The sequence below is a fragment of the Sturnira hondurensis genome, unplaced genomic scaffold (assembly GCF_014824575.4).
Source record: "Sturnira hondurensis isolate 20B ecotype Veracruz unplaced genomic scaffold, ASM1482457v3 Scaffold0018728, whole genome shotgun sequence".
Taxonomy (NCBI): Eukaryota; Metazoa; Chordata; class Mammalia; order Chiroptera; family Phyllostomidae; genus Sturnira; species Sturnira hondurensis.
The window spans coordinates 6,974,845-7,000,172 of NW_028091359.1; the positions used below are offsets into that span (position 1 = coordinate 6,974,845).

General features: G+C 39.7%; 1 protein-coding gene and 1 pseudogene across 2 annotated transcripts; one reads left to right on the forward strand and one right to left on the reverse strand.

Annotated features, from left to right (window-relative positions):
• Positions 1 to 4,734: 4,734 nt before the first annotated feature.
• Positions 4,735 to 25,328, reverse strand: NOL11 (nucleolar protein 11). Of its 2 annotated transcripts, none has more exons than XM_037069984.1 (18): positions 25,140 to 25,328; positions 23,122 to 23,235; positions 22,969 to 23,025; positions 21,312 to 21,460; positions 19,459 to 19,516; positions 19,125 to 19,269; positions 18,441 to 18,638; positions 17,006 to 17,082; positions 14,820 to 14,943; positions 14,236 to 14,324; positions 11,076 to 11,150; positions 9,993 to 10,177; positions 9,723 to 9,848; positions 9,347 to 9,577; positions 8,583 to 8,661; positions 7,978 to 8,070; positions 5,371 to 5,478; positions 4,735 to 5,196 (listed from the first exon to the last, which is right to left on the reverse strand). In XM_037069984.1, exons 1-18 carry the CDS (start codon positions 25,278 to 25,280, stop codon positions 5,080 to 5,082), a joined length of 2,166 nt encoding a protein of 721 aa, XP_036925879.1. In that variant the 5' UTR covers positions 25,281 to 25,328; the 3' UTR covers positions 4,735 to 5,079. The 2 variants fall into 2 exon arrangements, with proteins under 2 accessions (XP_036925879.1, XP_036925880.1); XM_037069985.1 differs by having other exon boundaries at positions 18,441 to 18,635; positions 25,140 to 25,327.
• LOC119003552 (cytochrome c oxidase subunit 7A2, mitochondrial-like) lies at positions 23,547 to 23,835 on the forward strand (annotated as a pseudogene).

Consider the following 25,328-nt stretch of genomic DNA (forward strand, 5'->3'; position numbering starts at 1 on the left):
AACTGTGTAGGGGTGTCAGCTCCCCTAATCCCTGAACTGTTCAAGGCTCAACTGCACTCCCCTACAGACTCTACTTTTGTATGTTTGAAATTGTCCATACACAAGGAAAAAGAGAAAAAAAAGGGAAAGAACCTATCGAGTAAAAGTGTAAAAATATAAAACAGGTAGAGTCTGTGAGTTTAAATTAAAAGTTTTGTATACACCTCTGCTGTGCTTAATTTTCTATTTTTATTGTACTGTTTAATTGTCCACTTCTCTTTGTTTGAAAGGCAACTGCTTTGTGAGTATGGAACGAAAGAGAGAAAAGATAATTAAATTTTTTTTTTCCTTTTGGCCCTAGCCAGGGAGCTCAGTCGGATGGAGCATCATCCTGGACACAAAAAGGCCGTGGGTTCAATCCCTGCTCAGGGCACATACCAAGGCTGCAGATTCGATCCCCATTCTGGGCACATATGGAAGGCAACCGATTAGTTTCTCTCTCCCTTTCTCTCTCTCTGAAATCAAGAAACATCCTTGGTTGAGAATTAAAAACAGAAACAAAAAAAAAAACATTTCCCTTTCGGCAACCATGTAGACCCCCCTTTCCCCACTGGGGCTGTGCTGTTTTTATTTTCCATTTTTTTCCCCAACAAGTTGTTCATGAATTTTACATTGTTCTGCACAGACACCACTGAACTTTTTTCCCTCTCTCTGGTTCCCTTCATTTACTCATCCTCAAACTTAGACTAATTTATTTTTATCTTTCCCAGACAAACTATCTCAATCTTGATTGCATACCTTAGGCCACCACCACCTGCCCAAGGTATTCCATCTGATGAGACAATTTGCTAAGTCTTAAAGTAATCATGCTTTCTATAAAACTGCATACTCATGTCATATTTAGAATCTATCATCTAATGTTTTAAGCATTACATACATTGAATCCATTTATTATCTCAAGGTGTTCCTGTAAACTACATCCAGTAAAAGACTAAACTGCTGTGAAGCAGGTGTTTTCTTACATAAAACTGAACAATAATTAAGAGTTATACTCCTAACATTGAAGAGCAAATTATAGAAATGACTAGCCACGTGCCTAAGTGTGGCACTGGTTAAGAGGCAGCTCTGGGTAAGTTAAGAACACTAACGCTGGAGCCAGAATGCCTGGGTTCAAATTCTGATGCTTCGTAGCTGTGTGGACTTGGAAAAGTCACCTTCCTGGTCTGCGCCTCAACTTCCTCAACAGTAAACCCTATTTTCTGAGACTGTTCAGGAGGGTTAAGAGTAGAATATTAAGTTAATATTTGTAAAGTATTTAGAGCAGTGGCTGGCACATGATAAATATCATATAATCTAACATGGTATATAGTACTAACATAAGCTTAAATGGTAAGTACACAAATGTACATGTTTTATTAATTAAAATACAATTAAAACCAAAGTTATTTTATAGTCTAATTCTGAAATGAGCATAGAATATTATAGCAACTGGGATCTGAATATATCATACATTAAACATCTAATACAAAAAAAGCACAATTCCACTTGATTACTCTCTGTGTTAATCAGGAAATAATAGTCTTAGTATGTGACCTGAAACTAACAGGTAACCTTAACAGACATTTACAAGTATTTCAAACCCTTTTGATAAGAGGACACTGTTTTCTTAGTGGGGAAAAGGCTCTTGGGAGGTAACGTAAATTCTCTCCCACATTGATCTCTCTCTCTAAAACCAATAAACATATATCCTCGGGTGAGGATTAAAAAACAGAAACACACACACACATTACTGGGACAACTGTATAAATGTAAGGACTGCAATTTATTCTAAATATTACTATATTAATATTAATATCCTAAATCTGAAAATTACATTGTGGTCACATAAAATAATATTATTTTAGAGGATTAAACTGAAGTATTTATGGGATTAAACTAAATTATGAGATTAATCTGGATGTTTGTATATAAATGATTAAAAAAAAACACAGAGAGAGTGGCAAAACAAACATCACAAAATGTTACCAAATGTAAATTTAGATCAAGGATATATGGGTATTCAGCTCTGGCTAGTATGGCTCGGGAGATTAAGCGCTGGCCTGCAAACCAAAAAACTGCCAATTCGATTCCTAGTCAGGACACATGACTGGGTTTTGGGCCAGGTCTCCAGCTGTGGGTGTGTGAGAGGCAACCAGATATATGTTAACTCTTGCACATCAATAATTCTCTCCCTCTCTCCCCCAGTCTCTAAAAATAAATAAATAAAATCTTTTTTTAATTTTTAATTTTTTAATTTATTTTTAGAGGGGAAAGGAAGGAGAGAGAGAGAAATATCAATGTATGGTTGCCTCTCGTGAGTCCCCCGCTAGGAACTGGCCTGCAACCCAGGCATGTGCCCTGACTGGGAATCAAACCGCAATTGTGTGGTTCGCAGGCTCGCACTCAATCCACTGAGCTACACCAGCCAGGGCCTAAAATCTTTCAGAAAAAAAAAAAAAAGGCTATATTCACTCTTTTCTCTTGTACATTTTTTCAAGATTAAAGTTTTTAAGAAAGAGCTGGACAAAGAGTCCATCTTAGGTTTGAAGTTTTATACATGATCCAGAAAAAAATCCATTACACTTATGGTAGCACATATTTACAAACATGGGGCAGGCAAAAAGCAAACAGATGGCTCATTTTAAGCAGCAATGATAATCTATTAGCCCACACCTCCCTTAAAAAAAAACCACTAAGTTCACAGCAGGAAGTTATTTCCTAGAAGTAGAACTTAAGTCTACAGAACGACTCTTTTTTTATTATCACACAGATGTAATTATATAGGTAATCAGAAACAAAGCTGAGATATTATTTAGTGTTCTCAAAAGTAAGTCTAGAGGCAGACGTATCAGATGTTGTATCAGACGTTTAATGTATGATATACTACCTACATATGGTGAACAAAGAGAGGGATCTATTTCCCAGGAAAGTAACAATGGCAGATCCTCAGAATTATTTCTCTATAATTGGACAGGTAAGGTCCACTGTTCAATAACTTCCTAAGTAATCATTTACTGAGTGCTGAGTGCTGAGTGCTGGTTGCACCCGTGGTTCTGTGCTTCGTGGAGAGCAAGGGCAAGACACAGCCTTGCCCTGAACTCAGCCTGTGAGAGTCTCTTGTCAATATATCTCAATTTAAAAAAAAAGAGTCTCTTTACGTCCTAACAAAATCCTTAATTTCTAAATTTAGTAACAGCTATTAGGCAACCTAGAAACAATGTGCACCTAGTACTTAACGGCAATTAAAATTGTCTACTTTAAGCATCAGTGGTTTGCTTCCATAGTATTTACAACCGAAAATCATTACACTTTACAGTAGACTTTATAAAGATCCCATGCAGAACAGCTGTCAACAAGACAAAAGCCCGCGGGACAGGGCCTCTCCCGGCCTCTCCCTGCTCTAAGGCCTCTCCTCCTCTGATCCCTGCCTGGGCAAGTCTGGTTTCTCGCTGAAGCCTTCTTCAAGGGCACCTCAGTCAGAAGTCACGGTGAGCAAGACATCAGTGCACGAACTAACTGCCACTGACTTTAGTTGCTTATCTTGTTTTGCTGAAATAAAAATTAATTTTTGATAAAAAATTCACTAATCAATTTGATATATTTGTCTCTTAACTATGGGTTCTTATAAAGTCACAAGCCAGAATCTAAAAAGTGTCAAAATCCTGAAAAATCTTTTAACCCTCATAAAATGGATCTCTAAAACATAAAGAATCTACTACTCTAGAACTCGGTTTAAAAAAAAAAATCCTAGGAACCCACAATTTTATGTCTGGATTTCTGCAAGTAATTCTTAAATGGTTCCACAAAAACTATAAAAAGGAAATACACATTGTGGAGACCTGCAGTTTTCACTTCTGCTGAGAAATACTCTATTGATCCCTTCAGTTTAAATTCTGAGTAAAAGGTTTCACGATATAAAGTAAGCACGACAGTTAATTATATGCTGTTATCTTTGGTATTTCTTTCCTCTCAGGTTTGAAGAGATTAAGAACGACTGCGGAGAACCTGTTTGTCAACTACCATAGTTGTAACTCAAGTTTACACAGAGTGCCTCCCCTAAATGAAGCTTTTCTCTAATGCAAACTAAGTTAAATCAAAATTCTATAAATCTGGGCTCTAGAATCACACTTGAACTTACATTTTATGCACTACAACTTAGAGGAAATTTTAAAAAGTATTGTAACCCTTCAAGTTAGAAGGGGTTTTAGAAGATTTACTCAACAGAGACTTTCATGGCTCGGAAGTGTTTCAAGTTACTTTTGGGAAACATAATTCATCATCCGAAAGAGTGATTTCACTGTAACAAAAATAAATTTGAGTTTATCTTCTAGAAACAAAAGTATATACTTCTTCTACATAAAACCATTCATTGGGCCTAAATCCAAAGAGTTAAAAGGAGAAATTCTATGGTCACTGAACTACTTTTTGAAGATATATATATATATATATCTATATATCTATACAGATATATAGAGAGATATATGTATCTACTTAGTAATGTTTTTGTAACCTAAATTATCAATCAATCATAGAATACGAGAGAGAATGTATAGAAAAGGCATTCATTGTCTGAGTAGGAGAAAATGGCAGAAGACGGGCACGCGCCTGGCCCAGCGCCCCCCCCTGCCCTGCCTGTGCAGCTGACCTCTGCTGTCACCCATGAGCACAGATGAGCTGGGACAGCTTCTGACTGATAAAACTACATTCTCCCTAGAATCACTGTTTCAATGGTGATTTTTTATTAAAAGAACTATTTAAAACACGTGGTTAGAAATTTGACTTTTGTAAGTATCACAAATAAATTTACTTAAAATTAGCTTAGTTACATATTTTTTAAAAGTTTCAGAACCTCTCCCAACCAACGTCCACAAACCAGAATATGTTTGCACGAGACCTGCAGTCCAACTTAGGAGCATCAGTAAGCAATGGTCTAGGTACTGACGCATTTCTCTTGTTGCTGAGAGACAGTCACCAACAAAACACATCTCTTGCCTGGATGAGTAGGAAGAACTCACTTTTAAAAGAGCTTCATAAAATGTCTATGAAAGAGAACTGGTAATATCAGAAGAGTTCCAGTACTTCAATTGAATATAATCCTCTACTATTCTTTTCTTGATTTAATTTCTGCAGTTCACGAAAACTTACTTCAATCTTGTTGAGCTCGGAACAAATGCATATCTAAGGAAAAAAATTTCAGAATAACTTTTACTATAACTTCTACATACAAACAAGACCTCCATAACTAGTTGTAACTATTCCAAGAAAAAAAATTTAAGAATAAGTTATAATTTAGGTGATACCTAGGTACAAACAGAATTCAGTATATATATGTATATTAAAAAAATCACACACCTGAGATTTCACAAACTTGTAAAGACTTAACAGTAGCTTCTTTGCTTCTGGCATCATTACCACAACAGTAAAATTAGCATCTAGAAGGAGGCATATCCAATCCATAATCTGAAGATATACAGGACAAAGGAAGAGTTAAGATTTTAAATTCAATTTTAGCTTAATTCATCTGACAAAGTCTGTGATTATACCAGTTATAAAAAAATAACTCTTCTTTACAAAAATCTGAAAATTTTAGTTTAGCAATAAGAGAATTTCTAAACAATATACAAAGGCTCTCTTCTGCTTTTATATTTGTCATTTGACAACCATAAATACCTTTTTCATAATATTCATCAGTTTCTTTAAAAGACACAGTGATATTTAATCCAAGGGAAAGTTTGTTTATTTACCTACCTACCTACCTACCTACCTACCTATTTATTTATTTATTTAGAGAGAGGGAAAGGGAAGGAGAAAGAGTGGGAGAGAAACATCAATGTGTGGTTGCCTCTTGCGTGCCCCCCACTAGGGAACTGGCCTGCAACCTAGACATGTGCCCTGACTGGGAATTGAACCAGTGACCCTTTGCTTCACAGGCCCATGCTCCATCCACTGAGCTACACCAGCCAGGGCAGTACTTATCTGTTTATCTGAAGCACAAGTAATTATTTTTTATTTTTTAAAAAATAATTACTGGCAGTTCTCTCCTACTCTGAAATACACACTATATCCAAAGAACAGGGTTTTGAGTACTAAGGATGAGCTACCATGAACAGAAGTAAAAACTTTACTATATAGTTACTAAAATATCCTGTGGAGTTCTGTATTTCCAAATAGTATAGTTAACATGCAGATATCACTATATCACTCTCATGAAAAAAACCACTAAGGAAACCAATGATATATTGGGAGGGGGGTGGAGAAAAGGTGATTCCCTATGGAACTCCTTACACCAAAACAGATTTTATATGCATTAAAGAGTTAAACACAGAAAAGGAGACCATGAATGCACTACAGAAAAAATAGTGTGGCTATGTTTTTTAAAGATTTTATTTATTTATTTTTAGGGAGAGGAGAAGGGAGGAAGACAGGGGAGAAACATTAATGATTGGCTGACTCTCACAGGCCTCCAACTGGGGACTTGGCCTGCAATCCAGGCATGTGCAACAAGGAACAGACCTGGAGACCTTTCGGACAGCAGGCTGGTTGGTGCTCAATCCACTGAGCTATACCAGCCAGGGCACTGTGGCTATGTTTATACTTTAGAGTGGAAAGGGAATTAAACATGACATAGCCACAAAGAAACCATAAAAAAAAAGTTTAACGATTTTGATAGCGTAAGTACTAAAAATTGATGTATGGCAAAAAAAGCGCAAACACTAAAGAGGCCCTGGCTGGGTAGCTCCATTGGTTTGAGAGTCATCCCGATTTGTCAAGGTTATGGGTTTAAATCGTGGTTAGGGCACATACATGAACCAATCAATGAATGGATAAACAAGTGGAATGACAGGTCAGTATTTCTCTAAAAATCAATTAAAACCTGGCTGGTGTAGCTCAGTGGATTGAGCCCAGGTCTGCGAACCAGAGGATTGTGGTTCGATTCCCAGTCAGGACACACATTCCTGGGTTACAGGCCAGTTCCCTGCAGGCCAGTTACCAGCAAGGGACATATTAGAGGCAACCATACACTGATGTTTCTCTCCCTCCCTCCTTCCCCTGTAAAGATAAATAAATAAACTATTTAAAAAATTTTTTAAAATAAAAATCGATTAAAAAAACACTAAAGAGAATAAAAAGACAAGTGATAGGAAAAAGTATTCATAATGTATTTGATTTAAAAAGGGCTAATTTCATTAACATACAAAGAACTCTTTACATTTTTTTAAATTGCTGAAACTGGGAATAAATCCATAAATAATTTTTTATAAGCCAAAATGAAAAAGACATGAAATGCAATAGAAAAATGGACAAAGATCCCAACAAGACACTTTACAAAAAGGAATATAAATAGGCAAAAAAAGATGGTCCACCTCTCTCATTACCAAAGAAAATGCAAATTAAAATAAAGCATTTGCTACTTATCTGATTGGCAAAGAGTAAAGCCTCTGACCTTGGTGGCAGTAGTACCTATTGTCACCACCCTTCAGAAAGGTAATCTGGCATTTTCAAAACAAAAAAATGTAGCCCTGGATGGTATGGCTTAGTGGACTGAGCACTGGCCTGCAAACCAAAGGGTTGCTGGTTCGAACCCCAGTCAGGGGCACATGCCTGGGTTGCAGGCCAGGAACCTAGTAGGTGGTCTGCAAGAGGCACCCATACACTGACGTCTCTCTTCCTCCCTCCCTTCTCCTTTCTCTAACAATAAATAAATAAATAAAATCTTTTTAAAAAAAGAATCAGGAATTTAAGATAAAATTTAAGTTCTTTAGTGTAGAATTACAACTTTAAAAATCTATCTGCCAAATTAAAGAGGTCCTCACATTCTCCTAGTGGTTGGTCTACAGGATGAGGAGGAAAGTTCACGTGAACTATCAGATGAGGAAAAATCAGTTACTGAATCCCAGGTTCTGACACTATATATGAACTTTTTCAAGAGCACCAAACCAAAGCAAAAACATTACGCACCTGGTTCAGGGTTGGAGGGTGCACTCCTGGAAGAGTCATAGTAGCATTTTCACTACACTTCAAATAAAGGAAATACAAATACTGCAGAAACAGCTGGGTGGGAAAATAAAAGGGGCAATTTATCACTTTGACAAAACACTTTTCTCTATATATAAAGCTATCAACAAAGAGACTGAAAGGAATTTTAAGAGCCTATTGAACTTGACTGAGGACACAAAACATGAATAAAATGCAGTTCCGGCCATCAATGAGGAGTTCATCTGATTTGGGAGTGAGGAATGGATAAATGCGGGGAGCTCATTCTGTTTATAAATAATAAGTAGAGAACTGCTGAGAGAGACTACTTCTCTCAGCAATTCTTTTTACTTTCTACTCATTCATAACTTAGATGGAGTAGCCTGGCCTTCAGGCTTGGCACCAGAACACGCTAAGGTCTGCCACCCCCAAATCACTCTAGTCTCCTAGCGACGATTTTTCATGAGGGCTGGGAAACCTCTTAGTCACGTGAAGGAAGGTAACCTTCTGAACGCCCTAGAAACTGTCAGAGTAACGCAGCAGAACTCACACCGGGAACGAAACCCCACAGGGCTCGTAGGAACACTTACCGTGCTGTGCTGTGCTGGGAGGTCTCTCAAGTGAGGCAGAAGAAAGGCCTCACTGTACGCAGAACGAAGAACCGCATTTCTATGCAGGAGTAAAGGAAACTCATGCCGATAAGTAGAGGCTTTTCTACTAAAATTGAGATTAATTCCCTTTCCCAATCATTTTTTAAAATTTACAGGAAAGGTTTACTTTTCCAGAAGAGTTCTATCTCTGAACATCCTCCTAATCACTAGAGATCCCCCTGAATAATTCACTATGATAAATAATTGATATTTATTCAGAATACCAACTTCAGAATTAATAGAGGTTCTACCTAAGTATAGCTTTTTAAACAACAACAACAACAATACAGGTTGCCCTGGCTGGTGTGGTGCAGTGGGTTGAGTGCCGGCCTGCAAACCAACAGGTCACCACTTCAATTCCCAGTCAGGGCACAAGCCTGGGGTGCAGCCAGATTCCCAGCTGCGGGCGTGTGAGAGGCAGCTGACTGATGTACGCCTGCACATCAAAGTTACTCTTCCTCTCTTCCTTCCTTCCTTCCCCTTTCTCTAAAAATAAATAAACAAAATCTTGAAAATAAAAGGCTATGAAAAAATAAAACAGGTTTAACTAAGTTGTTTTAACACATCATTGAATGCCCTCCATTTTTAAGCAGAAAATGAAAAAAACTGCAAAGAAAACCCCCTAATCACTCTTCAGTTGTTGCTGGGCACTTGACAGTGCTCCCCAGGAGGAGACAATACTCGGGAACGGTTTCGAAGGATACAGCAGAGCTGCTCTTTTTGGCATCACAGGGCACGAAGCCGTCTCCTCCACCTCGTCCCGAGGCTTCGCCTTCAGTGCTCTCTCACAGTTATCACACGAATCTTCCTCGGGGTTGAAGCCGTTCTGGAGAATTTCAGTTTGTGCTTCCATTTTCTCGTCGTGCACAGCATCACTGTCACCGGAAACTGACTCCATATTGACACTTGTCTCTTGAAGTGTGCTATCACCAACACTATCATGTTAATTAAAGCAAGAAAGTCTCATCACTCTTTGAACTTACTTGAAACACTTTCCCACAGGTTGAACATTTTAGAAATCAAATAACACAAGGGATTAAAAATGCAGTGAAGGAAAAGGACTGCCGACTTCTACCTTACCTCAAGAAAACCTTTAAGCAAGCGCAGGTGACTGCTTCAGGGATGTCGGGGAACTGCTGCAGGCAGAGCTGCAACAACTGCACGTCTGTCCTTTCTAGGGCAACCTCCATCAAGCCAGGGCACAAGCTAAGGAAACATGTATCATCTTTACATACTAGGAAAAATCTCAATTGCAAATAATTTATAAGCTTTTTCAGAGTATGAGAATCAAAGCAGTAAAAAACAAGGTAAAAACAGTTTGCATGGAAAGACTGGTGCACAAACATTTACCTGTAAGAAAGCACATGCACTTGGACAAGCTGCATCAGAGAGTTTCGGGGGTAAAATGATGGTTCTCTTTTACATCTTCCCAGAAGTCCTATCACTATATCCCCAATGATAGTATGAAAGTCAGGTGTCCGCTTAATAGCCAAAAATTTACGTAGTTCTGCTTCAATGTGCTTTTCTGAATCTTTCTGAAAGGGGAGAAGTAAAGAATACAGTCTGGAACCTTAATAAATGTCACTCTGAACTTAAAAGTGTCCTACCTCAACATTTAAAAAAATTATTTATTTTTTTTAGAGGGAAGGGTAGAGAGGGAGAAAGAAGGGGAGAGAAACATTGATGTAAGAGAAACATCAACCGCTGCCTCTTATATATGCCCCAACTGGTGACTAAACCTGCAACCCAGCTGTATATCCCGACCAGGAATCGAGCCAATGACCTTCTGCTTTGTGGGATGATGCCCAACCACTGAGCCACCCCAGTCAGGGCAACATTTTTTAAAGTCACTAACAGCAGTCATGCATTACTTAAAACCGGAGTTGATATTACAGTCTGTTGCACAAAGACAAATAGCAGGCCCTGGCTGGCGTAGCTCAGTGGATTGAGCGCAGGCCTGCGAACCAGAGGATCGCAGTTCGATTCCCAGTCAGGGCACATGCCTGGGTTGCAGGCAGGTTCCTTGCAGGCTAACTACCAGCAGGGGACGCACAAAAGGCAACCATACATTGATGTTTCTCTCCCTCTCTCCTTCCCCTCTAAAGATAAATAAATAAATAAAATCTTAAAAAAAAAGACAAATAGCAAATTTAAAAAATAAAAAACAATTCGAGGGTTTAGAAATCAAATCTTTAAGAGGCTAAAATTACAAACATATTCAATGCAAAGTTGAACAAGATATTGGCGAGGGTACCACCATCACACAAAATGCAGTGAGGCAAATAAGCAAAAGTACTGGATCACTCTGACAACCTTAAGATGTATAAATGTTTGCTAGAACTATAAAAATGATCATAAAAGAGAATAAAAAGCATATAGGATTTCTTTTAATCTTGAGTGAATTTTTCTCATTTCTAATATTTTTAAATATACCTTTATAGTTGATAAAAGTTGTTCAGATGCTGGGACCTCGGCCTGTACACTTGCTTCCATTTTCCTTCTTCTTAACTGTAATTAAGTAAACTGATTGGGATCTTAAAACAATACAAAAGCTCTAGTACACATTTAGAAGAACGGCACACATCCCAAAGAGACTAGAAAACTTACATTCTAATCATCAACTTTTTGTAATAGTTTATTGTGTTATAGTGAAAAGTGAGTTTATTTCTACTTTTAACTTAAATATCTTTAATACTTTTAAAGGTTTTTTTGTTTTCTTATTTTATTTCTTTATTTGCATTTGAGTTTTTTTAAAATCCTCACCCAAGGATTTCCTTACTGATTTTACAGAGAGAAGTGAGGGAGATAGAGAAAGAGACACACTGATCAGGTGCCTCTCACACGTGCCCTGACTGTGGAACAAACCTGCAACCTAGGGCTGTGCCCTCACTGAGAATCGAACCTGCGACCTTCTGGTTTATGAGATGACTCTCCAACAAACTAAGCCACACCAGCCAGGGCCCAGTCTTTTTTTTTTTTTTTTTTTTTTACAATCTTACTGATTTGAGAGATAGCAAGGATCACAGGATGACAGAAGGCAGAGCTCACTCTTGGGACCCATCACCCTTGGGACTGGACAAGCTGGGGACCCTTGCTCTAATGTACCCAGCCAGGGCCTTATTTACTGTTTTGTAAACATAAAATAAAATATTTACACTCAGGAAGATACTATTATTACTAATTGTGAATTGGTCTGTTTTGACACCTGAATCTTACCCAAAAACATGCCCACAAAAATTAACTACTAGGATATTCATATCATTTCTGGATCAAAGCTGTCAGGTTACTGAGTTTAAGATTTACTAATTAAGACTTCTGGCCAAGATGGAGGCGTAGGTGGAAACACTATGCCTCCTCGCACAACCAAGTTTAAAGAAAACAAAGTTTTAGTAACAAAAACGCAACCAAAACACAGAAAATTGAACTGTATGGAATTCCAACAACAACGAACCATTCAGCCAGACCCATATGAGGGGTGGAGTCAGCAGCTGGCAGAGCAGGGTTGGGCAAAAAAAAGCAACGGGACCAACCCAGGCATGCAGGTGGCAGTTGGCAGATCCCAGGCATGGGGTGGCAACGGGCAGACCCAGTGAGGGTGAAAGGCAGCTGGCTGACCTTGGTCACACATTCACACTCAGATAAACCAGGCAAAGGAGCCAGCAGTGATACAGACTGCGCAGGCTAAGGCCCCAGCGCCAGGAAATAAAGCCTAAAAGCACCAATTGGAAAAACTTTCAGGGTCAAGGTGCCAGGAGAAGCTCCCAGGCTCACAGTTTGTTGGAGAGACCCACAGGGTGCTGGAGCATGCAGAGCCCCACACACACGGGAGGCAGCACCAAGGGTCCCGGCTTGCTTGCAGGAAGCAGCAGAGGGGACTGAAATCCGAGAGAGAGTGGAACGAATGCCATTGCCCCTCTCTGACCCCGCCCCCACATACAGCGTCAAAACCCAGTGATTGGGTCGCCCCACCCTGGTGAACACCTAAGGTTCCATCTCTCATACCTAACAGGCAGGCACAGACCAAAACATTATGGCTCAAGAAGAACAGCTCAAAACTCCAGAGGCAATACTTCTAAGCGATCGAGAGATAGCCAACCTATGAGATGCACAGTTCAAAACACCGGTGATCAGGATGCTCACAGAACTGGTTGATTTTAGTCACAAATTAGAGGAATAAATGAAGGCTAAACTAAGTGAAATGAAGGGAAATGCACAGGAAACCAATAGTGATGGAAAGGAAACTGGGACTCAAATCAAGGGGGTGGACCAGAAGGAAGAGGAACCATCCAGGACATCTTTAAACGTTCCAACATCCAAAATACAGGGGTACCAGAGGGAAAGGGGAACAGTCACGAGTGGAAAACTTATTTGAACAAATAATAAAGGAGAACTTTCCCAGTCTGGCAAAGGAAAGAGACTTCCAGGAAATCCAGGAAGCTCAGAGAGTCCCAAAGACATTGGACCCAAGAAGGAACACACCAAGGCACAGCATAATTACATTAGCCAAGATTAAAATGAAGGAGGGAATCCTAGAAGCAGCAAGAGATAAGAGGACAGTCACCTACAAAGGAGTACCCATCAGACTGTCAGCAGATTTCTCAAAAGAGACCTTACAGGCAAGAAGGGGCTGGAAAGAAGTATTCCAAGTCATGAAATCCAAAGACCTACAGCCAAGATTGTTTTATCCAGCAAAACTTTCATTTAGCATAGAAGGACAGATAAAGTGCTTCTCAGATAAGGTCAAGTTCAAGGAGTTCATCATCACCAAGCCCTTATTATATGAAATGCTAAAGGGACTTATATAAGAAAAAGAAGATGAAAAATATGATCAATGAAAGGACAGCAAACACACAGTTATTACCAACCACACCTAAAACAAAAGCAAACTAAGAGGACAGCTAGATCAGGAGCAGAACCATAGAAATGGAGATCACATGGAGGGTTAGCAACAGGGGAGTAGGAGGAGGAGAGACGGGGAAAAGGTACAGAGAATGAGTAGCATAGACGGTAGGTAGAAAATAAACAGGGGGGAGGGCAAGAATAGTATGAGAAATATAGAATCTAAAGAACTTGTGGCACATGGACATAAACTAAAGGGGGAGAATGGTGGGGGAAGGAGGGGAATGAAGGGGGGAAATGAGACAACTGTAATGGCATAATCAGTAAAATATTAAAAAGAAAGAAAAGATTTACTAATTAACAAAACAGAAACCGACTCATAGACACAGAGAACAGACTGACAGCTGCCAGAGGGGAGGGGCTGGGTGAGAAGGTGAAGGGATAAGCACCCCCCCCAAACCTCATAGACACATGACAGTACAGTGATTACCAGGGGGCAGTGGAGTGGGGGGAGGTAGAAGAGTGTAAAGCGGGGAATAAATGGTGATGGAAGAAGACCTGACTTGGGGTGGTGAACACAGTATACTATATACAGAGGATGTATTATAAAACTGTACACCTGAAATCTACATAATTTTATTAACCAATGGCACCCCAATAAAGTAATAGAAAAATGAATCCCTGAAACATTTCAGCCTTTTTTTTTCTTTCATAGTATTTGCAATAACACTTGTATTTCAGCCACCGAACTTACAACTCTCTTTGATGACTCTGAGCTCTGGGATCCGAGGCCATACCCCTGGGAGGTTTCCCAGTTGACAAAATGAGGCACGGTGTGAGCGCCTAAGAAAACACAAAACACAAGATCTCTAGAATTCTTTGACCTATGGTATTTTTCCAACCAATGAATGAAAAACAAAAAACAACCACTTATGCACAATTCAGGCGAGGCTTTAAAGTCCAGTTAGTTCTACTGATAACCCCAGGTCAGTAGTCACAGTGCAGAAAAAGCCTACATGCCCAGCAACACTGAACCAGATAGAGAGGACCGCTGGTACGCCAGGACCCTCACTGCCCCTAAAGTCCGAAACACTCTGGTGTTCAAAACCACAGTGTAGCTCTTTAGCCTATGGCAATACCTGCAACATGGATGGCCTGTTCCCAAGGCAGATACCTGGGTCAAGGAAATTTCAATAAGTGGCGGCAAATTTCAACATTAAGGACAGACTCTGTAAACTGATGGTTGGAGAAACCTACGTGTCAAACTGGAAGTTAACGAAATGGTTTAGAAGTTAACAGAACAGCTTCTATCAATAAAACAAACCAGTAAGTTCCTACCTGGATCTTGACTGTGCTTGAGTTTCCCGAGAGCACCTGCTAATGACGACACTTCACACTTGTATGGAATCACAGATAGAAATTTCCCATGTAGCATAAATAAATTGTCTCCATAATACCAGAGCTACCAAAAAAAAAAGTAATCATTTTCTCTATGACCTGATTCAACAAAGCCATACAATTTATAACAATAACTTGGGGTGTAAGCAATCTTAATATAAAATAAAAGGCCATCACCAAGTTAAGCCACTTTCTAGAATAATCTCATGTACAACTTATTAATTTGGTAGGTTTACATAGCTTTTATTTTTGCCCACATCTGAAAGAAACATAATTTAAAAGACACCCTTAACTCACAAAAATCTGATCAATATATATATTTATTGTTTAAAATTAACATGGTCACTAATACACATCTATTAACATGATAATTAACATAGCTACTGTAACAAGGGCAACACTATCATGATGTATTAAATTAAAAAGGCAGAGTTGAGCAGAATATAATGATTCTAATTATAAAATTGAAAAAGTAAAACAGGTATAGCAATAAAAGGCTCAAGGGAACATGGAAATCAAAACTAGGTTTGTTCAAGCAGTGAAACTGTGAGTGGTTAATCTTGTTAAAATTATTTGTGTAGTCCTGGCTAGTGTAGCTCAATGGATTAAGCATGAGCCAGGAAACCAAGGGTCAGTGGTTTGACTCCCAGTCAGGGCTCGGGCCTGGGCTGCAGTGGCGGGGGCGCACTAGAGGCAACCACACATTGATGTTTCCCTCTCCCTCTTTCTCCCTCCCTTCTACTCTCTCTAAAAATAAATAAATAAAATCTTTTAAAAATATTTGTTTAAATAAATTAGAATTAAACTGTATGCTGAGAAATGTCATCTCCTTATTCCTTTACAATTATCAGTAAGTCCTATTACCTTGATTTACATATTTGTATATGAATACTCACTTATGAAACAACCAATTCTCACTGTGCACCTTTGCTAGACAGTGATGACTCAGTACAGAGCCAAACAGACAAGGAACTCTGTCTCAGGAACTTTACAGTCTAGTCTGTTTAAGTGTTAATTCTTTAAGTATTCTTATGTAATTTCATGATAATGTTGAACATCTGACCTGAAAGACTAATTTAACTAGCTATAATTTAGTCTTACATAGGGAAACAAACAACCAAATTAAATATAATCTTTCAAGTAAAAATAAATTTCTTTTTTTTAAAGATTTTATTTATTTATCTTTAGAGGGGAAGGGAAGGAGAGAGGGAGAGAAATATCAATATATGGTTGTCTCTCATGTGTCCCATGCTGGGAACTGGCCTGCAACCCAGGCATGTGCCCTGACTGGGAATCGAACCGCGATCCTTTGGTTCACAAGCTCGCACTCAATCCACTGAGCTACACCAGCCAGGGCTGTATTTCTTATTTTAATCAAAAACTGCCAGCACCCTCCCTCCCAGGAACACACCCATGCCTTTCCACACTCAGGCCTGTATNAGTAAAAATAAATTTCTTTTTTTTTAAAGATTTTATTTATTTATCTTTAGAGGGGAAGGGAAGGAGAGAGGGAGAGAAATATCAATTTATGGTTGTCTCTCATGTGTCCCATGCTGGGAACTGGCCTGCAACCCAGGCATGTGCCCTGACTGGGAATCAAACCGCGATCCTTTGGTTCACAAGCTCGCACTCAATCCACTGAGCTACACCAGCCAGGGCTGTATTTCTTATTTTAATCAAAAACTGCCAGCACCCTCCCTCCCAGGAACACACCCATGCCTTTCCACACTCAGGCCTGTATCACCTAACCTGCAAGGGACCCCTCGAGACTTGCAACCAGAGGAGCAAAGGGGAGTGGCTCCCGGGCGACATCCCACCCGATCCTGTCTCCAAGGCCCCCTTTTCTCTGCCTTTCCAAAGAGCCAAAGCAGCCCGGCCTAGGCTCATTTCTTTCCTATACTGTCTCTAGAGCATCACAGCAGCCCCACCTAGACTCTCTCCAGTTGCTTCTTCAGTCCTAAGCCCTTTCTTGTTTCAGTGTCCCCAGCTTTAATAAATGTACTCTCAAAATCAACAAAACAAATCAAAAAAGCCTTTCAGAACATTTAGATCAAAGAGGTCTCTTCCTTTATTAGGCACAGAAAATAACTAAATTTCAAAAAAAAAACCCAAGTGCAAAAACTTACTTGACCACTGGTACCTTGCAATAATTCTTTTGAAATCTGTAGTGTTTGAAATTTTATGTTCCATATGGAGAGGCATTCTGTAAAAGACAGAGATTCAGAAGTCCCAAGAATAAGTAAATGTATGATGCCTTACAGAAGGGCAAGGTAGGAGTCACAGTTAACCACACAAGTCTTGCTTTATTAAATCTAAAAATGAGTAACGACAATAGTGAAAGCCACAGAAATTCAAAGGAACTGGACCTCATGACACGCAATGGACACCTGTGGGGGTAGGGCATATAGGGGATATCTGTGTACTCACCCCACGATTTTGCTGTGAACTTTTAACTGCTCTAACAAAATAAATCTTAATAATAATAATAATAATATGGTGATATGAAAAGATCTCTCTGATATCTCTGAATAATATGGAATCTCTCAGTAAGGTAAAACTCTCATAGCAGTTACTGGGTTTCTGCTGTTAGACAAGAACCAGGATGGTGGTTGGGAGAGAGAAGCACGGCATGGGGAAACGGGTAAGAGCCAGGACTTAAGGGGGGTAAAGTACAGGGCATAATAGAGTCAACCTGCATGGGCGGAATCCTAGTTCACTACTTGGTTACCTGACACCTTAGTTTCCTGACTTACAAAATAGGGATAACTGTTGTTTCTCTCATAGGTTCATTGGAGGATATAACACAATACAAACAGATGATTAAGTCAAATGCCTGGCACATAGCTATGCTATCACTATTAGGTCCTATATGTAAGAGGAACAGAAGAGCTAAGTATACAGGTAAGAATGGGCAATTAAATTTGGAGTCAATAGGGAGTGCGACCTGAATAAAGCAGAAGATTCATGCTCTTAAGTTAAAGAGACTGGAAAAGGTGGATGGGGTGTAGGCTGTGAGGGGACATGCATGCTAACCAACAGATTCTGAGATCTATAACGTAGGCTGAGAGACCCCAATCCTGCACCGGCCAGGAATGACTGTGTCTTTCATGACAGACTACAAGTCTGTGCTGTGTGGAGGGATGTCTGGGGGTGAGATGACAATGAGAATCCTGCTCTGAAGTGACAGAGACAAAAAAGAATACTGGCAGTCCCCAGATTCCAAGCTAAGTCCAATGGATTTCCATTCTGTGGAAATGTTGCCAAGCCATGAATTGAATGCCCTAGGGAAAGGCTTACCAAGGTTTCAAATGCTTGTGGGCTGGCATGGGTAGCTGCAATTTTTACTTCTTTTGAGACATTAGTCATGAGGAAAGTAGTGATATCTGGACATGTTTTATAAAGACTAATAAATGCAAGATGAAATCAAAGACTTACTCAAGAAGAACTAGGAAGCTAAAAAAATAATTAGAGTCGTAATAAATAAATGGGGAAAAAAGAGACTAAGAGGTACATTTTGAAGGAAAAACTCCAAGGACTTTGTATGGACTGGATTTCAGTTACCTCGAGAAGCTGGCAGTGGTGGTCCCAGGACAGCAACGTGGTCTTGATCCAGGATGCTGAGTGCAAGGCCACAGCGGGCATTTCCAGACGCTGCAGTCTTGAGCAACAGTGAACTAACTACCTTCTGATTTTGACTGTTTTCTGGGTCGCTTGGGTGTATTGGTATCAAGGTTTCATATATACATCCATCAGAGCCTGCTGAAAACAAGTCCTTCTGTTCACTACTGGATAAACAGCAGCTCTATATCTTTTATACTTAAATGCATGTACTAGTTGTCTATAAAAGTTTCGCAATTTGCCCTGGCTGGTGTAGCTCAGTGGATTGAGCGTGGGCCTGCGAACCAAACAACCACAGTTCAATTCCCAGTCAGGGCACCTGCCTGGGTTGCAGGCCAGGTCCCCAGTGAGGGGTGGGTGGTGCAAGAGGCAACTGCACATTTATGTTTCTCGCCCTCTCTAAAAATAAATAAATAAAATCTTAAAAAAGAAAAAGAGATAAAAGTTATCTGCAGAGAACCAGTGACTTAAGCAAAAGCAGACATGGCAAGTGCAAAACGTGAAGGCACAGATGCTGTGAAGAAGTCCGCAAGCGAAGTGCTACAACGGAAAACTGCAGAAACAGGTACTACCCAGTAACGGTCCTCCACTTTTGTAATCAATGTCAATTCAAAGCAAAATACTTACTTAATGACATCAAAGAGATGAATTTCCGATCCACAGATGCAGCAAAACTCTGTACAACGGATTTTTCTTCTTGTCCAATTAAGACTGTGTATTTGCTTAAGACACGTGAGTTACACATTTGTACATAAGCAAAGTAATTTCCATGCTGCAAAAAATATTATTTTATTAAATAAAATACATACATTTTAAGGATATAATACATACATTTAAATATATAATATTCTCATTTTAACCAACTAGAGAAATACTTAAGTCCAATTTTAGTTTTAAAAATAATGTGATTTTAAAATGTCATCTACCACGGTCCAGGAATTAAGAGTTATCACTTACTTACTCTTTCAGTAATGAAGATTAAAACAGGATGCTTAAACACCATAAAAATCTTTGTCCACCTAAAAAAATAAAAAGCATAAAATGTCAAATTACTAGTTGAAAGAATCATACCATCAATCAATTTAAGAGAATACCTTTTACTACATATATGTATTTTTAGAGTCAGGAAGATATCAGAGAGCGCTTAATTTAGTGTTCCAAAATACAGGGTGGGGTAAAAGCAAGTTTACAGGTGTGAATATGCGAAACAAAGCTTATTCTTTTTCTTTTTTTAAAAAATATTTTATTTACTTATTTATTTCAGCAAGAGGGGAAGGGAAGGAGAAAGACTGGGAGAGAAACGTCAATGTGTGGTTGCCTCCCACGTGTCCCCTACCAGTGACCTGGCCCATAACCCAAGCATGTGCCCTGACTGGGAATCGAACCCATGACCCTTTGCTTCACAGGCCCGTGCTCAATCCACTGAGCTATACCAGCCAGGGCAAAGCTTATTCTTTTATTATTAAATGTATTAATCTTCATATGAACAACTGTAAACCTACATTTGCCCTACCCTGTATATGCCAAAGGGAATCAGTAGGTATTTCTGTCAAATGCATCTCTGGATTAAATGCCAGTTGCTGAACTTCCCAGACTCTTAAACCATAATGTGATTTGCAAAGTTTCCAAGGGGGATGGGGTATGACAGTCAGCAGTGTTTCCTAAACTTACTGGAGCCTCTCAATTGACTTCCTAAAGTGACAGTGGGAACTGCAACAAAGCATGGGAGGGTAAAGGGCTGTAACCAAGGTTGCATGGCCAGTTTTTGACAAAATGGCTATTAGAACCCAGACCCTCCATCTTTCTTTCTAGCTGTTCAGTTTAGGGGCATTCAAAAAAGTCCAAGATATAACTAACTGGTTATTGTCCACTAAGTACAAGTTTTTGCTTTGACTTTCAGAAATTTAGTTTGATTCAGGTGGACCTGAAGAGGCAGCAAGTAAATTTAATAAAAAATGTCTGGTGTAGCTCAGTGGATAGAGCACGGGCCTGTGAACCAGACGACCTCGGTTCGATTCCCAGTCAGGGCACATGCCTGGGTTGCAGGCCAGTTTCCAGCAGGGGCCAGTTCCCTGCAGGGGATGCATGAGAAACAACCATACTTTGATGTTTCCTTCCTCTCTCCTTCCCTTCCCCTCTGAAGATAAATAAATAAAATATTTTTTAAAAATGTGATAAAATGATGGGGACTGCAGAAATATGAAATCATGAAATTTCCTCCTATCATTGGGGTGAGTCATTTTCCTGGTTTTATTCCAGGATTTGGGAAAGCAGAGGGCTCAAAACACTACTGTTTCACTAACAGAGAGCCGCACATCTCATCAGGGGTACAGGTTCTGACTAAGGCAGTCAGGGCAAAAGACAGAAACAAAGGTTTTTTGTTTTGGGATTACTCTCTTCATCTTCAACTGACTATCCAGGTCTCTTTCATTAGAACAAGACTCATATGATACTATAGTTTTCTCAATCATTTATCACCCTAGAAGGTTTTGAGGGGTGTTCTTTTGGCTGAGGTCTTATAAATGGCCTTTTAGTCTTTTATGATGTTTATAACCAAAATAACTTTAAAAAAAGATTTTTTTTCATTCAGAGACAGGGGAAGGGAGGGAGAGAAACATCAGATAAACATTCCATTGGCATGCAACCAAGGCATGGGCCCTGACCAGGAATCAAATTGGAGAGACACTTTGGTTCACAGGCCAGCGCCCAATCCACTGAGTCACACTAGCCAGGGTCTGAAATGCAATCAGTGTTACAAAACACATGCAAAGTGCATTTTTGGTTTGGTAAAAAATCACAAGTGTTAGAACTTACTTAATTACTTCTTCTTCAGAGATAACAGTTTCGATTTTCTGCTGGGGGTCTGCAAGCAAGGCTTCTAAACCACGAACCGCACCTTCCTTGAATAACACCAAAGGTTCTGTCCCTTGTATTGAATGGACCCTGTATACATCAGCTGACAACTACAAAATATAAGAATATTTTAATTTTTATTCTAAACCAATTACCATCTAATAGAATAAAGGGTTTTAGAGAAGGCTTATTTCTAAGGACTGATTTGTTTTCATCTTGATTCAACTGTTTTATAACTACGTATGGTTTCAAAGTCAAATCTACAACATGTAATACATAGAGAAACCTAACTTTTGCTATTCTGTCCACACTGTCCCTGCTCTCTCCCCCGTAAATAATCATTTTTTTTTTCATTTTTAGTTTATCCTTCCATTGTGATTACTGGAGGTTAGACTGCAACCAAAACTGGAGGTGAGGAGTGGTACAAATAAAGCCACTAATGAAATCACAAGCAATTCTGGTGTTAAGGACTAATGCCATAATTACAACTATAGTCTACAAGCCCCCCACAAGAAGTTAACTCCACTGTATAAAACTCAGGACCTTGTTACTGCAAGGTAAATGGAAAGCCTGGTGCCAGGATACAAGTTTCAAGGGTGCAGGCACCAACTGCCATTACATCTGAATCAGCCCTACTACAGGCCACTTCTAAAATGTGCCAATTATATTTAGAGCTAGACATTTAGAACTGGAATTTTCTAGATTAACCTAATTTGAGATCCTCATTTCTTAAAAAGATGTTATTTATTTATTTATTTAAGGGCGGGGAGGGGGTGGGGCCTGGCTGGCGTAGCTCAGTGGATTGAGCACGGGGCTGTGAAGCAAAGGGTTGCCGGTTCGATTTCCAGTCAGGGCACGTGCCTGGGTTGCAGGCCTGGTCCCCAGTAGCGCACACATGAGAGGCAAACACACATCAATGTTTCTCTCCCACTCTGTCTCCTTCCCTTCCCATCTCTCTAAAAAATAAATAAATAAAATATTGAAAAAATAAAGAGAGGGGAAGAGAGGGAGAGAAATATCAATGTGTGGTTGCCTCTCACATGGACCCCACTGGGGACCAGCCTACAACCCAGGCAACGTGTCCTGACTGGGAATCGAACCCAGTTCTCAACCAGAGAACAGCCCACACTCAACCTACTGAGCTACACCAGCCAGGGTAAGATCCTCATTTTATAAGTAAGAAGAAGTTAATTAACATACTTTAGGTCATTAGTAAAAAGGGCAGTTAGTCATGGCTCTTTTTTAATGCATTCTGTGCCATTCTTAAAATGTAAAACGCGTGAACTTTGTAGGGTTTGCTTTACCTATTTGAAGAAAGGTGCAGTCAAGTTGTCCTCACAAGAGATACAACACAAACATCTAAACTCATGGAAATAACGATAAATTTACCACTCAGTAATTATTTGAACCTTTAATCCATGGTTTAATAAAGTTTATCTACTAACATTAACTCATGAACTGAGATGTCTTAGCAAGACATACTCTAAGATTACTAGAATAAAAAACTATCAGTTTTACACTCACTTTCACAGAAGCACTAAAATAAATAACCTACTACAATGCAAATTACTCCATCTCACCAATAAGCTAATAAATGTTGGGAAATCCAAAGACTTACTGTAGCTTTAAATACTTTATCCAGGTTTACATCTTCATTAGTCCATAATCTCAAAACCTTAAATGAAAACATAAAGTCAAAAAAGTATTTCAATTTTCATTTACATGTAATAAATGAGCATTTCGTGTGTATATTTAAAGTTTTAAAACTCACCTTGTTATCATGTACAACAATGTACTCTCCAGTCTGAAAGTTGCACACAGCTGGACATGTTATAATTTGACCTTGTTTCACTGACCAGCTCCCCAAGGGCTTCTGATCAGAAACCTAATAAAATACACACAATATTCAAAAAGTCAACTTCTGACTACAAAAACAATTAAATTTATTTATTTATTTTTAGAGAGAGGGAATGGGAAGGAGATAGAGAGGGAGAAAAATATCAATGTGTGGTTGCCTCCCATGTGTTCCCCACTGGGGACCTGGCCCGCAACCCAGGCATGCGCCCCAGGCATGCGCCCCAACCGGAAATCGAACCGGTGACCCTTTGCTTCACAGGCCCGAGCTCAATCCACTGAGCTACACCAGCCAGGGCTAAATTTATAATTAAAAGTGACAGTATTCAGTAACTGAGCCATTATGTGCGGAACCAGCTGGCTCTTCGTCAGACTGCCCAGGGAACCACAAGCACTGCTTCACCCAGTGTGAAAACCAAGTTCCAGAGAAATAAAAGCTATTTCAGGAGGATAATGCAATTCTAGAGCATCTAAAGGGTGGGGTAGCTGACACCCTCCAGTATATACAGTTGGTGGAACAGCGTATGCCATACATCAGCTGGGTATGGTGTCGCTTCCCAAGAAGCAGGAGCAACCAGTTGGTTCAGTTTCATTCAGCTCTCTATCGACCAGTAAGCTGATTAATACCTGAGTTCTTTCTTTGGGTATCAATATTTATTGACTTGTACTAACTGACACCAATAAATCAGTGTTTACCATGAAAAAAAAAGACAGTATTCAACAAATTTCCCAAATTAAAAAAAAAAAGTAGACACAAAAAGACAAATAGTTTGATTCCAACTTAAGAGAAAATAGAATGGTGGCTGCCAGGAGCTGGCGGACTGGGGGTGAAGGACATTGTTTAATAGGCACAAAGTGTCAGATTTGCACGATGAAAAAGAGTTCTGGATATGGATGGTGGTGATGGCTGCCCAACAAGGTGGATGTACTTAACATCCTGAACTACACGCTTTAAATAGATGGTTTAAGATAGTAAATTTTACATTATGTGCATTTTACCACAACTAAAAATATGAAAATAGAAACAGTACATTAAAAAGTAGATTGCATTGTGTCTTTGAATAGAGGCATGGGAAATTAAGCAGGCACAGCTGAAATTACACCAATCCCAACCAGCCACTCCGTTCTTATGCAGGAATTGATGAAGTCCACTTGACAGCCCAGGTAAAAACCAACGGTGTCACTGTAAGAATCAAAGCAAATAGTATTGTGAACTGTTTACAACCTGTCCCCAAAAGGGCAAAGAAGATTATCAAGCTTCTGAAAGAGCCATAAAACTATATTCAACAGCCTTAAAAAAAAAGTAATTACTACCCCACTACCAAATATAAAGCTGCTTGAAAGGTGTGCCTTCAGGAATTAGGATGAAAGGGGGCGGGGCGAATAGATTTCCCGGGACTCAATTCCCACATTTACACCGTTTACTTAGTTGGCAACAGAATATTCCTTAAAAAAAAAAGAGTCCCATCAAAATACTAATAGAGCAAAAACAAAACAAAACGCCACAAAAACTTTTCCCCGAGAGAAGAAGTGTATGTATGGACACAGGGACAAACCAGTTCCCATCCAACCAATCTCCGTTCAAACCCTTCAGTGGGCAGACAGGGTGATAAGAGACCCCAGAAGGGGATCTGAGTAAGACCATCTCCGTGAGATGCGCAGCAAAAGCACAGGTTTCCTTTCCTTTCCGAATCTTGGAGTCCACGTGCACTTAAGACGCTCTGCAGCCCGCAACTCGGAAATATGCCTCTCTCTCCAGAAAAACGACCAAATCAAATTCTAGGCTTCTTTCAGCGTTCTGGAGAAGCGGAGCCGGCTTTCCACCAAACTCGCTCGAGGATCTTTTTCTGAAGCTGGGAGAAACCCAATGCTCAGGCTCCGCGCTCAGCAATGGGGGAGATGGCAGCGGGGGCGTTCCAATCCTATCGCCCTCACCTTATAAAGGATGACAGTCCTGCCGCTGTCTGTTACTAAGAACTGGTCTGTTTTGTCGCTCTGCTCCACTCCTAGGAGTCCATCAGGCCCGGCACCCAAGGGTACCGAAGACAACGTGAATTCCTCCTCCAGGGCTGCCATCTTGGGCAAACCTGTGGACCGCTGCGCATCCCTCCCGGCAAGCTTCGC